Source organism: Bemisia tabaci, chromosome 5 (assembly GCF_918797505.1).
Source record: "Bemisia tabaci chromosome 5, PGI_BMITA_v3".
NCBI lineage: Eukaryota > Metazoa > Arthropoda > Insecta > Hemiptera > Aleyrodidae > Bemisia > Bemisia tabaci.
Window position 1 is genome coordinate 26,627,670 of NC_092797.1, and position 18,632 is coordinate 26,646,301.

Sequence of the window (18,632 nt, forward strand, 5' to 3'; positions counted from 1 at the left end):
AAACAGCCTCGAAAAGTGACTTCAACGGCGATCCAGTACTTTGCGACTCTATTGTACTCTATGTAACCGACATACTTCCACGTTTCGTGATTCAATAAAAGTACGAAAGACAGCGCTAGTGTCTGTGTTTATGTAAACAATATAGGTTAGGATTGTCTCATTCATCATCTCAGTTTTCACCACTTCACCACTATTTTCCATTCACCAGTGAGTTATCGAATCTGAAGTCGAGGAAAGTAACTTTTTCAATTCGATCTTAACTCTATTTGATTATACTTTAATTTAAAATGGTCTCAGAAGATGTAAAAGTTGGTCATTTTGGTAGAGAAGCCATTGTAGGTAGTGTGGTGTTGCCTGGTCAAGTTGTCGAAGAGGCCTCATCAGCCGAGCAAAAAAAAGTTACATTAGGACCTGGGGTTGAAAGAGTTAAAGAAAATATTGTGGTTTGTAATAGTGGAATTTTGAAGAAAAGTGAACCCAACATTTACTATGTTGATAATTTGCAAAAGAGGTACACTCCTGTGCGGAAAGAATGTGTTATTGGTGTAGTTACGATGAAAGCAGGTGACATTTTTAAGATAGACATAAATTCAAGTGAACAGGCATCATTATCATATCTAGCTTTTGAGAATGTTTCGAAGAAGAACAGGCCACGTATTGAAGTTGGAGATCTGGTCTACGCTCAAATTCTTTCTGCAAGCAAAGACATGGAACCGGAACTCGTTTGTGTTAATTCATACGGAAAGCAAGTCACAATGGGTGTACTCCCAGCAGAAGGATTTTTATTTCAGTGCAGTATCAATTTAATAAGAAAAATACTTAGCCCTGAGTGTCCCTTGCTTTCCAAACTGGGCAAAAGAATACCATATGAGACGGCTATTGGAATGAATGGACGAATATGGATCAAAGCCAAAAACGTAGATGCAACTCTCCTGATTGGTAATGCTATTCTAGCCTCTGAATATGCGTCAACAGAAACAATCAATGAAATTTGCGATAATTTGCTGAAAAAATTGCCAAATGTTTAAGGAATCAATCACCTTGGATAATTTTTTTTTTTTTTTTAAAAAAAAGGAAAGGATGTTTTTGTTAGGATTTAATCCTTAATTGTACAAAACATCTCCTAGAATTTGCATAAGATTATTTGGCTGTTCTTTATGACTTACTTTCAAGAAGTGTACCGCAGTCAACCATTTTCTAGCAAGGATTGACTGTGGGGTCACTGCTGCCTTGCGTAAATACTCAGGTTAAACGATCTACTGAGTGGCAGTTGGATGTATTTATGCTAAAATGACCATATGTACTTGAATTAAATCAAAAGAAATTGTTTAACAAGTAAACCCTATGCAGATGGTTCCCTTTGATTTCATTCATTTTCACATATTTCATTATCGCATAATTACATCCAGTTGAAAGTAAACAACTACTGAGTGATAAAATATGAGTTTTAGCACAAGTTAATAAGACATTTGCAAAAAGTTCCAGCACATATTACTATGAACAAAAAATTTCAGGGTATTTTTTATCTGTCTTGTAATCAAGCAAGAATTGGGGTTGCGTTTGTTCCGCCTGTAAGCTAATAAACTAGTTGAGGGCCAAAGAAACATTAAAATAAATATTTCCTTCTTTTGAAAGAAAGCTAAATTTTTTTTTCTTTCTCTTTTATAGTATGAATAGGATTTTTGGTCCATTTCATGGAAGAGTCTCTGCGACTGAAGTATCATAAGTGCCATTTGTACCTAGGCACTGTATTTTCAAAAATGTCCAATTTTTCCCAGAATAAATGATGGACAGAATCACTTAAACTAAATAAATATTTCTCATATTATCAAAGTTAAATCTTGAAAGAATGTGCTAAAGTTTTAAAGAAGGAATTGAAACAATACATGTATTGTAATGTCCGGTAACATAGTGTCAAGGCGTAAACACCGCTTGTGACACTTTGTCCAGAAAGTTGACGATATCAACTCCTCCTCATTTCTATCAATAGTTCTCTAATTTAGCGCATCTTTGTATTATTGCATCCCCAATATCGGACATGATTTTCAAGATTAATAGTAAGTTGTAAGGAGACTACCTGGATAGTCAGAGAAAGAAAATACCGATCATGAACAGATTTTATCTTTATTTTATGTCACTCAACAATACATAACTTATCAAGGCTTGCCTACTCAGGTAAGTACAGAATAAGAGGAGTAAGCATTTCACCAGGTTGATGGTGAAGTGAGACTCACTGTCTTTTTCTGAAACTTACTTGAATTGCTTCAACTAGAGTACCTGTATAGGGAGAGTATGGACAGATCGGTTCATGGAGGGCTTAGGGCCCAAAAGTGCAGCCACTCTTCTGAGCAACTTCTAACACACAAAATTTCACTGCCAGCCTACAGATTTCAATTCTAACCAAGATGGCTAAGAATGTATATAAATGAGCGTTCTTTCGCAAAAATAAAAAAATTTATGCAAAAAGTAAGCCAAATACATGCTTTCTAAACGACGGTTCGTAACAATTGTATTTGTAAATCGCTCTGGACACTCGAAATTCATAGGTTGGCTGCCCTTTTGGGCCCTAACTTTATTCGCGGAGGCATTGGCGAAGGTCTGATGGACTTTCGGAGTTCCAGATCTGTCCATACTCTCCCTATACAGGTACTCTAGCTTCAACCAGTCATTACGTATAGTTTACAAAAAGATGAATTTTGTAAAAAAAAATTTAGTGCTAAGAACACCTCATTTATCTCGGATGTGATTGGCTCTCTTTCATCTCCAGTTTTACAAAATATGTCAATCATTTCTCAAAACATACAAATGACATGCTTCTGAGTTCAGTTTAAATAAAAGTGAGCCCCTAAGCACAGCGACTTGAAGTGAAGAACTACTTAGCGTTTGCTTAATTTTCACTGATTTCATTCTACTTGGCAATTAATATTTAGGTTCCATTAGGATAACATTTGAGTTCATAGAAAAAGCAGTCAAGCTAAAAATTTCACTTTTAATAGATCACAGCATGATAGGCCACATTCTTTTGTGTTTTTTCCTCCAACTATGTGGTTTCAACTCATGAACTAGAGTTATTATATTTCAGCAGGCAGATATTTTGCCCTGAGTTATCATTTTGGTTGGACATGACAAGAATAATTTAGGTTCTCTGTAAACTTACAACTTTGTAAGTGTATCAAGAATTATCAGTGGAGCACTAGGGGAGAATTTGAATCACTCTAGAAGTGAAACTACTGAGTTTCAAACGAAGGTAAAAATACATTCATTGAACCTGAGACATCTGTTTTGGATATCATTACTAATTCCCTTACAGCACATTGAAAATCAAGCTTGTTTTAAGTACGCTTCATTCTTATCTTTAAGAAACTTTTTTGGGATGTTAAAGAATGTTTCTAGGCAAGTTTGGGAAACAACTTCGAGGCATTACCTGATAATTCTGAGAACCATTTTTTGAATGCAAAATAAAATTATTTTATGTTTACTTTTTAAAATAAGAAATAAAAATTTTTCATTTTCTTTTTCATGAAAAACCCTCTTAAAAAACCCCTTTTAGAATGTAAAAAAAATTCTTATTTATTTTACCTACATTTCAAAAATCCTTATGGCGGAAAGAAAGTTCAAACTGACTTTTTGATGCTTAAAAAGTGGAATTTGGGAGCGGATTTCTCAAAACATACGCATCAAGACTAGTTTTACATGAAATCATTAGGTACTATTTCAATTCTTTAAAAAACTGCACTTATGCGCCTTGTCCTCCAAGCCCCTCGATTTTTTTCATACATTCTTCATAGGGTTCTTACCTACTTCTAAACAAATTTTAAACATTTTCAAGCGCATTTGCATTTGGCAATTCCTGCATATCAATTGAATTTGAATAAATTTTCGAAAGTAAAAAATGGATTGAAATAAATGCCGAGTTACTTGGAAAAATTTTCAAGAGGCTACATAAAACATGTTCTATGTATTACTCACCAACACTCACTTTAAAAAATTTAATTAAGAACATGGATCAGAAGCTGTGTTGGAACAGCAGGCCAATTAATGAAATTGTGAGACAAAGCGATAGAGAAAGAAGACACATGGATAGTGAAGCGATCCTATTGGTTAAAACAGGTGATTCTTATTCGCTGGCTAAAAGGTACCTTGTGGGTTGCCGTTTTTTAGTCTATTACCATCTGTGTCCATTGCAATCACAAGCTTCCACCAATAGGATTGCCCTATTTCCTCTTGGTCTCCTTTGTCTATCTATTTCAATAATCAGCACCCTGGACTTGGGACATGCGCCCTACTACGGCTTAAATGCAACAGCATCAGGGCTGAAATTTTTTAAAAGCCTTAATTCTGCAATTTCAACTATTTGGCATAGAATAAAGTAGGTGCATTTGCAGAGCTTGAATAACCATATTCTTGAGGCTTGAGACCTATTCTCAGCAACTGCATGACCTTCCATCCAAACCAGATAAGCAACGAACACAAAAAGCACTCTATAAAAAACTTTAATATTTTAAGCTCTCTCACATACAAAACAGTATTACTGCTCCCTTGGACTGTGTGGTGAAAAGCTATCCACTTCAACCAAGTATCACTATCGAATTTCAGTTGAAAGATTGGAATGATTTTAACCAAATAATTGTACAATTACTTAGATGACAGGTTTTTTATGCAATCTTTTACATAAAGAACAAAAAACAAAAGCTATTTCTGTAGGAGTTCAAACAGATAAGGCCTCCTAAGGCGTATGAGGTGGCTCCGATCTTGTACAAGCTTCAAGTTACTCCATTGAATAGAGGTCTGAAACCTCTGCCTAAGTCTCTGATTAACTTCAATTTCAGGCATTTAGAAAGCAAGTTTCTTTTATCTCAAAGGCTTTAAAGAATTAACCATGGAAAAATAGTTGATACGAGGAAACAGAGGGAGATAAGTGATTTATTGTTAAACAATTCCTCACCATGATGACAACTTTTTTTTTCTTTTTGAAAACGTAAAATTAAAATTTTCAAAACATCTCATCATTCTTTACTACAATTTTAACTGTGTATGATAGCATGCCGAAATTCCTGCCTTACTAGGAAATCTATTACATTTCATAACTGACTGCATGACTGAAATTTTGCTCTAGACTTATCTCAAAGCAGTGAAATACCTAATCAATGAACATTGTTGGTTCAAAAAATAAATGTTAAGTAAAGTACAATAAATGAATATTTTATTAACTTCAACTGGAAAATAAAAAAAATTAAATAAAATTAACGCCTATGAGAAAAAGGAAAAAAGGGAGATAAGGAAATTAGAAGTTGGATTTCAAAACCTCAGGTCGAGATTCAAAACAACAATGTACAAATTAGAGGGGAATTTAAAATAAGTAAAATACAAAATGTATGTACAACAGGAACGAAAATAGAACAAGAAGAAGCTATTAGATGTGAATGCCAAGGGGGGAAAACAGAAATTCATTTGGTTATGGGACAAAAGAAGCCTGCGCGAAAAAAAAAACTTTTTACAAAATTAACTTATTTTACTTCCGCAATCGCAAAATGAGGATATCTTTGAAATTAAAACATAGTTTCGAAGTAAGAGGAAAAAATCTACAATTGTTTATCTACACAGTACAATGTACAGTTAAAATTACTGTAATATTCACAAGCGAGCCACCTGTCATGATGACAAAAATAAATAGTAAAAAATTTGCAAAGTTAACGTGCAAAACGAAAGAGCATAGCGGTGAAGTTGTCGTTCCAATTGATTTCGAATCGGCACGGTTTGATTAACGGCACTCCCAGACCTTGATTGTTTTATCCACACTACCAGTTATTACATATGGCTGGGTCCTGTGAAAGTCTACAAACAAAAAATTTCAGGGTAAAATTTATGATAACTGAAAATAGTTCTGCAAATCTTAGTGATAGATAAAATAATTGCGCTATTCTACTTGGAAAACAGATAGAATGCATGGTAAGGTACAGCAGTGAATTGAGAAAAAGGAGGGTACAATATAAAGGTTTCCTTATGTATGCTTACTTTTTTCCAACTCAAGGTTGGACAAAAAAAAACTAAGGAAACCCATGCTTAAAATGTGAAATGTTAAATGTGTCTGAAGCAATGTTGGACGCGGACCTGAAGTTATAGATGATGTGAACGCTGCTCTTATGTATCTTTGATCTATTGATTCTTAGCATCACTCAGCTAGAGAATATATTTGCAACTAATCAAATTTTTTGAGAAGTTAAATGGGACTAGCGCCAAATAAGTTTCCAAGAGGAGTCTCTTTGAGTCTCCAGTGTTCACACATAGTTTGTGAAGATTTTTCCAGATCTATGCACAGGCAGGTTGCAATCAAATTTAGATTCAAATGTTTACTGGTAGGTAGTTTTCACTTTCTAGAGTGACACTAGGACCCAGGTTGTTTCAGAAAGTTTGGAAGTTTCGTCCACTTAAATTAGTTTTGTTCCACGTGTCATGAAAGAGTCAATCCTCAAACTAGTCTTCTGTAACTGGAAAAGTTGAGTAATATCGCTTCTTGTGAAAACCCTAAGTCTCTCCCTACTGGTTCTGCCATTCGAGTTGGTTCCCCTTAGTTGCAACATTAGAGAACTTCATCCCTGGACCCGTTAAGTAAGCAGTCCGTTGTGTCTCTTCCCCATGCATTGTCACGTTTTGGTCAGTCCATCAAATCTAATTTCACATTTTGATTTACACAAGTGCTCCAACTACAGTTTCCTTCGAATAATTAAAATTATGTAACATCAAATATGATTTGAACTGCAAAAAAACACAGTATTTATCCAGACCAGAAAAATTGTATCAAGTGAAAGAAATTGTTTCATCAAAAGTCAAATTACACTGTGCTCACAAAGAGGAGAAGCCTGCATATAGCGCCGGATACACCTGCGAGTTAGAAGCACGTCTTGAATGGCGAGAGGGCCTTTGGCCATGTCCGGCAATCTTCGTGGCCAATCAGGTTGCAACTCGCCGCCAGTAACTCCCTCAAAGTAGGATCAGATTCTTATTTTCGCTGCTGGATGCGCGTCTAGCCAGCAGGTGTATCTAGCGCTTTAGGTATTCAATCTTACCTGTGCCATGCCCTTTCCCTGAGGAATACAAACTGATTTTGTGAAAAGCTGAAGCTGGCTCTAAGGTATCATTTTTTCTCTCTTTTCATTTCTGCTCCTTCTCCGCATGAGGGACCTCAAAGAAGTAGCCTGATAGCCTAACCCAGTTTTCTGTCAGTTGGGCCTTCCGAAGGGTTACTCGACATTCATTTTATTTGACTTCCTTGATGGATTTCTAGTCTTTCATGGGTATTTAAAAACAATAATCCCTCATTGACACAATTTGGCAACGCTAATGCTCAATTAAACTTAGATAATTTTACCCTTGAAGTGACAATAGCTCTTTTCACATTCAACAAAAGCTTTGTTCACCATCACACTGACGATTTCAGAGGCTAGTGATGCAGTAAGGTAATAAATACAGGGAGCCTTACCGAGGGATGTACAGAAATGCGAATGAGCGTCCAGTGTTTTCATATTCCTCTTGTTGCGAATATCCCACACACGAAGCGTTTTGTCATCACTGGCTGAAATTATGTACTTGCCACCAGGATGGAAAACTACACCTCGGACCCAATTATCATGGCCTATGAGGGTGAACAAGCATAAGCCAGAACTAACGTCCCACACCTGAAAGCAAAATAATTTCATGATACAAGAAAAGAAAAAACAAAAGGAACATTCGTATTCATAATCTTTTCTTCTCTCTGAATCTTGAGAAGAAAAAACAGCCTTTAAACTCTATGAGAACCAAGATTTTACTTTATGTGTTAGTTTTGATTTGATTTTCAGAGCCATGAACATACACTCTTGGGGCTAAAGTTTAGAAAAACCTAAATTAAATAATTTGTTATAATGTAAACCTAAAGGCAGTGAGGAAATATCCTGATGAGCAGTCGCTAACATTGTCTGACAAGATTCAAAGTAGGTAATGCACATAATATCCTCCTTCAAGGATTGTTTCGCTTATTCATCCCATCTGCTAGGTACTTTGAGGTAAATCTTGTGAGGGACGAATCCTATATAAAACTGAACTCCTGTCAGAGCCGATGTAAAAATCTGAGAGCAATTGCTGGTACTGTAACTTCGTGTATTAGGATCCTTGCAACTGACTGCATTTATCAGATGTCAGGCATCACAAAAAGTATGTCACAAATGGCCACCTGAAATCCGTCTTGATCATCCATATGGGACAAAATCAGGCTTTACCTGGTCATAGAGGGTCGGAAAACGTCAAAAAAATATTTAATTCTCATCACTATACCCACCATACACGTTATTTTCAGACTCTCAACTTAACCTCACTTTTGGAGCTCTTGATGGATGGGGCGAGGTTTGGCGGAAGGAACCTCTGACTTTACAATGGTCTCAGGCGAGGTTGCGCTGCAATTGGGCTGCCATGACAATATGGCATCTTGTAGAATTCGTCCTTTCTTGTTAGTAAATCATACAGCTGTGAATTCTTCCATTGATCAAGAGTAACATGCTTTCAGACTATTAAAACTTCAGGATATTGTCTTGTGATATGTACCTAATTGTAGGATTTCGCTAATTCTTAGATACTTGCATTTTTCAAATGGTAATTGTGGATATCTGCAATGGACCGGTAGACAAGTTGCGAATTCAAGTATTATCTTGCATGTATCCTGACCAAAATTTCACACAGAACACGATTCGCACAACAAAAATTACAAAATCAACACTCGACTAAGATGATAACGTTTTAAGTTAACATTTGTTACAGGAAATTTGAATTCCCCACTTACAAGAAAAACAATAGTTTACATGAATCAAATCATGCACTCGAACAGTTTTGGTAGGTTTCTTAATCCAATGATTTTTCATTTTTGCTATTTTTTTGTTATAAAAATCTAGAAACCATCTTAACTTCTAAGATGAGAAGCGATCAAAGTACTTACTCTCAGTGTTTTGTCTCTGGAACCTGAGACGAGGAAGGGCCCTTCAAAAGCTCCTTTCTTGTTATCACCCCCAGCTGCTTCGTTGATTGCAGAATTTGCTGACTCGTTAGCCCATGCTATACATTCAACTACATGCTCATGATCTCTGAGTTCCACCTATAGGATAGTGAAAGAAAATAAAAAATTCGTCTAAGAGAGATTGAGATTGACATAAGACCAGAAAATCTAAAAGCCTAGCAGATAAAATGGAAAAAATATTAAATCAATTGAAAAAAAATCACAGACTGTAAGATTTTAATCAATTTCTACTTTGAAACTATCACTATAGTCGGAGTTTTATCTTCTACACACATAAAACAGAAAAAGCCCTAAAAAATTGAATTATACATGCCACTAAGAAAATCAATGTTGACTTAATTAAAACATGCGTTTCCTACACTGCTGTACAAGTAGAGCAATTTATTTCATCATTCAACATTGATTTAAATGGATTTTTCAACATCACAGACACTTGGGTCAATCTTTAAACAAGAAACAGATTCATGGCCTCATAAATATAACTGAGCAGAGGTCGCCCAAATAAACTAAGATATCAAACTTATTGTAAAAAGGTCATGTTAAGGCAATTGTGACGATTGTGCAATTTTAATATTGATAGCAAAATAAGAGGCCACCGATCAAAGTGAAAAATTTTTGGTTCAAATTTTAGGTTGCATTGTCACTTCAAGCGTTTTAAAACTCTGGGCTCAAAAGTATATCCTTCCTTTCTCATATAGAGTCCAAAGTTATATAAAAACCAATTTTCTTAAATTCAGTTTTCCTCGAGAAAGTAATTCGCGGTGTATTCTTGATATTTCTTGGAAAAAAAGAAAAGGATAAGTATTTAGGAGATTTTTGGAGAAATATGTGCCTATCGATGAATAAATCTTCTGCTTGCACAGATTGAGCAAGGAAAATACTCTCATTAGGAGAAGGAACGAACAAATAAAGAATCTTGTCCTTGGGATTAACAGTTTTCAATAATTGTTCAAAGTTTGAAGGTTTCTATCAAAAGTATACTTTGAGCTGGGACAGCGCAATAATTGCAAGATAACTGATGGATTCTTCAGCCTCCTGCTGCTGTACGAAGACTGAGGCAATTTGCACATAAAATATTGAAACCACAATCAGAAAAGAAAAAAAAAACCTTATTATTTACGCACTTTGCATTCTTTCGTAGCAGCTACCCACACTCGGACAGTATGGTCATTAGAGCAGGATGCAATATAAGACCCATCAGGCGACACTTTGACTTGTCTCACCCATTCTCTATGACCAGAAAAGGTTTTTACACAATACCTGCAACAGACATCGTATCGCCAATTAAAAAATGAGGACCATGATAGAAAAAGTATTTGTATAGTTTTAAGTTATAACCAAAGAACAAGAAACATTAATTCTAATTTCTCAAAAAGTCTACAAATAACCGTCTTCTAAGAGCCGGCCACCCATGATTATCGAGTGATATTTTATTACCTTTCCCAGAAAACTCAAAAAGGCTTTTTTCATTTCATTTGCAAAGAGGTTGTTGTGGGAACGTATTAACAGGGGTATAGGAAGTTGTTAAGTTAACGCTTCACGAGGAAAACAGATTTTTTATATGCCCTGTTACAAAGTGCAATCTGCATGACTTAGAAAAAAAATCAGCAGCATTGAAGTAGTTTGGTGTAAAAATCAGTACATCTGCAGTTCTTTAGAAGTATAATATGAAGGCAGCCACTTCCGTTCCTTTTTTTTATTCAAATTTCCTATAATGCAACTGCTACAGTGTGCATTGCGTTAGCTGAGTGTACTCTGTGAGATGTACCCAACTGGCTTTAGTAAAATCTGCAAGCTTCACAAACTATACACAAGAATGAGTTAGTTAAGCTCCGGAAGGATTTGGCTGCAAATAGTCAAATCTTACAGTTTTTGGTACGAGAAGGACGATGCACACGTTAAAATTTCACGAAAAATTGTCTCTGCGGAGATGTAATGCTCCCTTTTTAGGGGTCCTCGAAAACATGTTTGAACCGACCGCCGTGAATCTTCAAATCTACGTGTCATCGATGGAAGATGGCGGCAGCAAATCCAACCTGCTTACTACCACCATACCATGCTGTCATTGTTGACATCTCGATTTTCCGTTTGAAGTTAAGTGAGTTCTGTGCTCTGTTGTTGTGTTGCGATAACGTGAGTTGAAATTACGTTGTGCAATGACATTAATGACAGTTTAATGCTCTTAAGAAATGACACAAACAAACAAACCTACATAACCTCAAACAGTAACACACCAGCAACGCAGACGCGATGCCGCCGTGTATTCTTCCACTACGCATTCCACCGCCATATTGATCGTGACGTGTACATTGGAAACCTACGAGCACGTGGTTCAAACGCAGTTTTAGGCCACCCTAATTTTTGGCACTTTATTTTCAAATAAACTTTTCTTTCGTTTGCAGTCATCAAAAAAAATTAGGAAAAAACTGTTAGCTTCGGTCACTTACTACTTTCGAATGACACAATAAAAAAAAAAAACTTAATTGACTCATTATAATTTGTTCACACAAATATAGTGGTTTCTTACCCTGTAGCAACTTCCCAAATTTTGATGGTTTTGTCCCGGGATGCTGACACAATGAAGTCACCATTGGGCATAAAAGCTACTCCAGAGACATTGTGATCATGACCGTGCATAGTCTTGATACACTGGTATCCTTGAGTAAAATCCCAAATTTTAATGCTCATATCGGCACTGCATGATACTGCAACAAGGAAGAAAAAAATGTATTCACTAAATAGCAAAGGCAATCTGTATTGTATTGCGGCTCTTAAAAAAGAACGACTACTACATTTATGGCCCATTTGTGTACCAGCATTTTTTTGTTCCCCTCCCCCCGCACATAGCAGTACAAACAAACAGGAGGGTTACAGAATACTCTTGAATGATCTTTAGAACAATACCTAAAGCCCTATCAATCAAAAAATTGGACAAACACAACCAAAACAATTGTCTAGCAACCACGCGAGTTAACTCATACATGCACAGTTGTCCCAAAACAGCGCTGATGAGGATGCTTCTTAATCTACTCGTATTAATTACTTAAGAAGCACTTTGTTATTTAATTTCCTTAGAATTTTTCAGAAAAACTTCATTCTGGTAATAATGTTTTGTTCGGAAACATTCTATGTTTACTCTTAGGGAGGGGTTTAAGCACCTAAAAAAGGGAGATGCATCTTGTTAAAAATATTTATTTTGGGGAAAAAAAGGATTGGCAGATGCAAAATAGATTTGAGGTAAAGTCATTGTAATTTATTGAAAAGGAAGAACTCAAAAGAAAAAACTCACCTAAAATTTTACCAGTATGGTCAAACGCTATGTCCTGTATTGAATCAGTGTGTCCTTTCAACGATCGCTCATATTCCCCTGTTTCATAGTCCCATACTCTAATTGAAGCATCTTCACTAGCAGACACTATCAGACCAAATACTGGATGAAAGATAACTTTGGTTACAGGGGCACGGTGACCTGACAGACAGAATTTTTCAGGGCCTCTAGGGATCCATTCTGTTGGTGACCGCTTCGCTCGCGTCGGAGCTCCTTCAATAAACTCCTTCTCTGCCTCAGACAATTTTGATTCTAGTTCCATAACCTATTAACAGAAAAAAGAAGGGTAATACATTTGAGCACTCAAAATCTGACTCTGTAAATAGGTAGATTAAAGACAAAGGTAGAACTTTATGGAGTCCAGAAATTAACTGACTAAATCTTAAAATTAAAATTTTGGTGGCCCAAAAATGTATCCACGTATTACATTCCATGATTAATTATCCAAGATTTATATTCTTGTTTCATTCGCAAAACATTCAAAAGATGAACTTATTTCTAAGATTCAAATTAATGCCTAAGTGGGTCGTGCTGGGGTTGGGTGTGAGGGACTGGGAGATCAAATGCAGCATTAGCCCTGAGGTTGAGAGATATTTAAAACTTGATTAAAAGAAAAAAAAGGCGGCGTTACAACTGGAGGTTAAAACAGCTTTCCAGATTATCAAGGAATCCAAAGAGCGCTTTTTTTTTATCTAAGTCTTTACTAAACTGACTAAACAATGGAGAAAACTTACAAAAATGACTAAAAAATCGAGGAATGATTAAAAAATTATATAAAATCGAGAAAAAGTCGAGGATTTCAAAATTTTTCCTGCCCATTGAAATGTGTATGTGACTGTAATTTTAATGTACTTTATTATTTCCTGCCTTTGATATGGAATGTTGCTCATACATTTCATGAATCTTGAGCCGTCGTGGGGAATAAAATAATTTAATAATAAACAACTTATGCATCCAAAAGATTGAAAGCCACCCTGAATATTATGCAAATGAATACTACATTCTAAATGATTAATTGAGAAAGTACTTTAGTAGAAGGAAGAGAAAAGTGAACTTACTTTTTTCTGCAAACGAATGACTGAAGTCCATTTCTTTTCCAGCAATCCTCCATACTTCTTTTCCACTTCTCCTGAGATATCTGCATCTCTCTTTAAGCCTTCAAGGGCAGTTGTGTATCCGTTGCTGGATAGGTAGTCTGCAATTGCTTTGTTTCTGAAAAATACAAATAAATGAACAGATTAAACAAACGAAACGAACATTCTTAGCTAAAACTGACCAGATAAAACAAACACCTTGATGAGTCATTTCTAATGCTACCTAGCTTTCATTTTTAAACATTGTTAGTTATCCAGCAGATTTCTCAGGTGGGAACATATGTGAAGTTCCTATCTTCAAAATGGTATAAAACATGTTGTGTTCCTTGAAAAGCTTGTGACAGCATGAGCATTTATTTCACTGATGTGAGTTTTGATCAGGGGTTGATAAAGTTCTCTGCTTTCCAAAATTTTGCGCATGCCGAAAATGTTTTTCCACAAAAAGTGATGAATTTTTTTTTTAAGTGGTCAGGTTTTTTGATCAACTGGTGAAAAGGAAATCTTAATATGGTAGTAAATAGGGCTTAATCAATGCTTACTTTACAATTTCTATGCCAGAAGTCGCCAAAAAAAAATCTGAGGGCTGTCTACAATTTTCCAGCAAGTTGGCTCGCAGAATCAGGAATATTATTGACCACTGGTTTTGCTTTAATCGGACGAAATATTTTTTACTTTGCACAAATTTTAATTGACAAGTCAAGAGAATGATAAGGATACTTACAGCTCCTCTTTCTGACGCTGAGATAAAACCATTTTCATGATCTCTTAACGCTCCGAGAATGACGAACAATGCGGGGTTGGGATGAAGTGACTTCAACACTTAGACTAGCAGGAAAAACATCATACTCGCTGAAACAGAGAATCATATATTATTAGTGCTGAGACTCAAACAAAAATAATTGTTCTCAAATAGAAAAGAAATTCATTACTTAAGAAGACAGAGGAAAAGACTTCAAAGATTTTACTCCCACGGATACAAAAACTTTCTTAACTGGCAATATTTCTCATAATTTCTCCCTATGCCTCACAGCCTAATTCGAGATTTGCCTCACGTTTGCTAAGATCCACTGACTGCAAGATAGACCATTTTCCACACTCCACTTACAATTTGAGAGAATCGATAATTCACCATTTCTATGATCTTTTGGATCTTGGTCAATGTTGATAAAAATTTGATGGGATTTTTTTTTCTTTTTGGAGAAGGTTATCAATGTCCAAGCAATATTAATCTTTCCTAGAATAGGAAGCACAATGTAAGTTAGTACTTAAAGTATCTATGTGGTTCCACTCTTTTGAAAGCTGAGAGGGAAGAAGAACCTCAAGGAGGATCATAGACAAATTTTTCAACTTAGAAAACTGCTGACACCTGAACGCCTGCTGCGGTTTACAAATCATAGTCAAATCAGATAAAATTTTTAGAGTTTTCAGAGATGAAAAATGCAAAAAATGAGGATTGCAGGTCATGTTTGGGAAGGCAAGGGAAATTGGTAAGCCTCAGAACACATCGATGATGAAACGACAGAAATGCGTAAATCAGTTGGGGGCGTTGCAGACTTCCTGTCATACTTTATTTTCGGCGAGGAAAATTAACAAACGTCATTCCTTGAAAACTTCGGTGATTTTTATTCTCTTTGTGATAAATGTATTATGGGAATTTCAATCCATAATGTTGGTTGGGTCTCCTTTTTAAACATAAAATTTGAGCTGAGATTTTGAGACCCTGCAACCGAGATACACATTTTTGCAGTTTTACCATTGATATATTCTAGGTGGCGGTAGCCACTCCGGCCCAATCCTAAAAAACTCCCCTTAAAAAGTTGACGACCCAAAAAAAAAAAAAAAAAAAAATCACTTGACTATGAGAACTTCACAATGTACTCTAAAGTAAGATTTTTAAACCTTTCTAGCGAGTCCAAAACTTACTGGGGAGAAAAAATTCATCAACTTAGTGTCTCAGGGGACAAGCCTGCTTAAATTTTAATACATCCAAAAAATTTACAAATTTTTCCAGAATTCAAGAATTTTGGGCTTTAGAGTGTTTTTTAAGAGACGTAATTCGTGCAAAATCCATGCTCTGACCCCAGAGAGCATGGGTGCAATTAAAATCTTTTGAAAGATTTGACAAAATAATATAATTCAAAGTTTACCTATTTATTTAAGGTGCTAAGCAGATAATGTTGGTGCAGGTTAAATATTTTACAACATTACTTCGTTTTATCCCCTCCCCCCATAAGAAACTAATCTTGCTTGACACCTAGTGGGAATGACAAGCAGCTATGAGTTCAGAGGAAGTGCCTTGAACAATTGGATGAGTGAGACACTGAGTTGGTTTGAAGGTTTGGTAGAGAATTTCCTGACTTTTCATGGTTGAATATCTAAATTTACTAAATTTTCCAGGTTTTCCTCGAATTATCAAGAACTTCTCAACGTGTCTTATCTTCAGAAAAAATACCGTTCTTTCTATTATCCCATTTTTCAAGTCTTTCCTTAAAAATTAGGAAACTCCTCAGAGGCCCTGATCTTGGAAGATAAGGAAGTGTCCGAGAACTTATAGTTGTCGTAAGATCTTTTCCTCTGAAATTTCCTGCTTCTGTTAAAGCAACTGTGATACTGTCAATTTTCTGCCAAGAAGTATTTTTCCCCCATTTACTCCCTTCCCGTGGATTGAGAAATTGTTTGAAAAATCTCAACCGAAGATATTACTTACTTAGATTGATTCGGAAGAAAAATCGGTCAGCACTAACTTCAATGAATTGTAAACATAACTCGTATCAATATTTAGACTGAGCTACATTCTTCAATGCAAAAATGTCTGTGCTTATTCTCAAAGGAAAGGCCCATAGGATTTCCTTTCATAGGACCGGTTTTACCCTGCACCATGGAAAACTCGAAGGTAAAGTTTACTCTCATTTCAAAATGGTACCAAAGCTGACTTTCTTCTTTATCTTACTAAACGTGACATTATGATTATTGTTTTGGATTCGCCGATTAAAGTGACTGCACAATAACCGCTGGGAGACATAAGCGTAGAAAGTATTTATGGCTGCAAACTATTTGTCAGCCAATTGTGGTGTCTGTATTGAGTGAGAGGATCCATTAAGTCTTTTAAAGTTAAAAAAATTCAAAAACCTTAAGCTGATGACTAGTAATTATTACTGTTATTCCAAAGGGAAAAATTAGGATTTCTGTCAACAGTAGGTAGTGAGGAAAAAATAATAAAAATGGACTGCTAGTTTTTCTGTACAGTAATGTAATACAATAATACCATAATGAAAAAGAATCTAGAAATCTTAATGAATTTTTTGGTTAACTTTAAATTTACAATTTGGACACTAAAGTCATTCAAACTCATCTTGTCTTTGTCAAATGTCAAAAAGTAGCATTAAAATCTTGTTCTAATCAAAGACCAATAAACTCCCTCTTAAGTATTAAAAAAAAAAAAAAAAAAAAAAAAAAAAAAAAAAAAAAAAATATTAATGAGACAGATGCGGGGCAAAATGAGCCCGGAATCTAGAAAAAAATTAATCGTTTTGTATACCATTAAGGCCTTCCATTATTCTTAAAGCACTCCCCCCCCCCCAAAAAAAAAAAAAAAATTGTTGCTCATTCATAACTCAAGATGCTGAAGCCTAGATAAATTGTCACATATATCTGATACAACTCCATTACTTAGGATTCAAAAAAAATTAAGTGAAACAGTATAACTTCAACAGAATATAGTAATGTTTAATACTGAGCAAAAAATTTGACTGAAATGTAAAATTTCGACTTGGTGAAAAAATAGGTATGATAAAATAGGAATAAGAAACAATAGCAGATCATGTAGAGCAGTCTGAACGTAATGGATGAAAAATGTTAATGAGCATGAACTTAAATAGAACATTGTTTTCCTTGAGATTTCAAATAAGTAAATGCAAGTAACCAGATATGTCTCCAAGGCTGTAAGGATTCTACTCATTTAAACCCCATCTTTGAGATTATTGTCTGAGAATTTTCCCTATAGTAAATGATATGTCACTGAGATTGAACACCTAGTGGTTAATCAATAGTTTTTAAATTGACTCTCCTGCGCTAATGGAAACGTGAGACTGATAAAAAATCATTGGTATCTTGTTACTCTACCTTGAGAAAGACAAGTTAAAAATGCGCTCCTTCTACTAATAAGAAGAAACTGATGGACATCTAGGAAAAATCAGGCGTACAAGACATTTAATTAAAATAATTTGCTGATGTGACATATATGTTCTCACTTGTCTGAAATTAGACTTAGGCGGCTCATTGACTTAAACGTCTTATGTCAATTCCCATCAGGCTCTTGCAAAACTAAACTAGTGCTTTCTGCTAAGGACTCAAAAAGAATTGATCAAGTGAGAAGTATACAATAAAAAATGCAGCTTTTCACCAGATGTTGCTTTCGGGACACAGAACACGGTGACTGATAAACAGCCTCATTAGAGATTCTAATTCAGCACAGGGACTTCTTTCATAGTGTGGCATTCTGTCAGAAGATGCTGAGAATGCATTAATAGTGAGTCTTAGTGTGTCCATAGTTTATAAAAAGCCTGCTGACAATACATCTACATTTAAATTTACAGGGCATCAAGAACTAGTAGCAGTACATTAACCTCCACCCCTTTCATTATAGTGAAATAGGGGAAGGTCCAGGGAGGAGGTTTGAAAATTAAAACCTTGCAAAAAAAAAGGTTTAGACAGAAAAACGAAAACAAAACAGGGTTACGAGGAAAGAGGGATACTCGATAAAATAGGCTTCAGTTCTCAATATGTCAAAACAGATATTGATAAAAATATGCTTATCTTCACCTGATTTCTGACGGCTGGAGGTTCACGCGAAGTGGGACTGCTTGAGAGGGAGGGATCCAAGAAGCCTCAGACAAAACGAAAACACGATTAGATAAAAAAATAAACTATCAAATAAGTTAAAAAGACATAAAATCACAGACCATGATAGGTTTCAGACTGTAATACTGTATTCTTTCTTTGGGATCGAGGAGACGACGACAGGACAGACACAGATGAAATTACAAAGGTAAACATTCTTTATCAGAATGGTGGTCGCATTTCGATTTTGGCTGCCATCTTGAAGCGCTGTGACGTCAAGAGGGTACGGTTTTTGCCATGCAATTCGAGGTTGAGCCGGCTCCCCCGG

General features: G+C 35.6%; 2 protein-coding genes across 3 annotated transcripts; one reads left to right on the forward strand and one right to left on the reverse strand.

The window, feature by feature from the left end:
• Positions 1-140: 140 nt before the first annotated feature.
• On the forward strand, positions 141-3,516 carry Rrp40 (exosome complex component Rrp40). Its single transcript, XM_019051964.2, has one exon. The coding sequence runs from the start codon at positions 288-290 to the stop codon at positions 1,026-1,028; it is 741 nt and encodes a 246-aa protein (XP_018907509.1). The 5' UTR covers positions 141-287; the 3' UTR covers positions 1,029-3,516.
• Positions 3,517-4,905: 1,389 nt separating this feature from the next.
• Lis-1 (LisH and WD40 domain-containing Lis-1) lies at positions 4,906-18,510 on the reverse strand. Of its 2 annotated transcripts, none has more exons than XM_019051962.2 (9): positions 18,287-18,510; positions 14,187-14,314; positions 13,430-13,583; positions 12,333-12,636; positions 11,571-11,748; positions 10,168-10,303; positions 8,966-9,121; positions 7,481-7,676; positions 4,906-5,835 (listed from the first exon to the last, which is right to left on the reverse strand). In XM_019051962.2, exons 2-9 carry the CDS (start codon positions 14,222-14,224, stop codon positions 5,762-5,764), a joined length of 1,236 nt encoding a protein of 411 aa, XP_018907507.1. In that variant the 5' UTR covers positions 14,225-14,314; positions 18,287-18,510; the 3' UTR covers positions 4,906-5,761. The 2 variants fall into 2 exon arrangements, with proteins under 2 accessions (XP_018907507.1, XP_018907508.1); XM_019051963.2 differs by lacking the exon at positions 18,287-18,510 and adding an exon at positions 17,588-17,611.
• Positions 18,511-18,632: the final 122 nt, after the last annotated feature.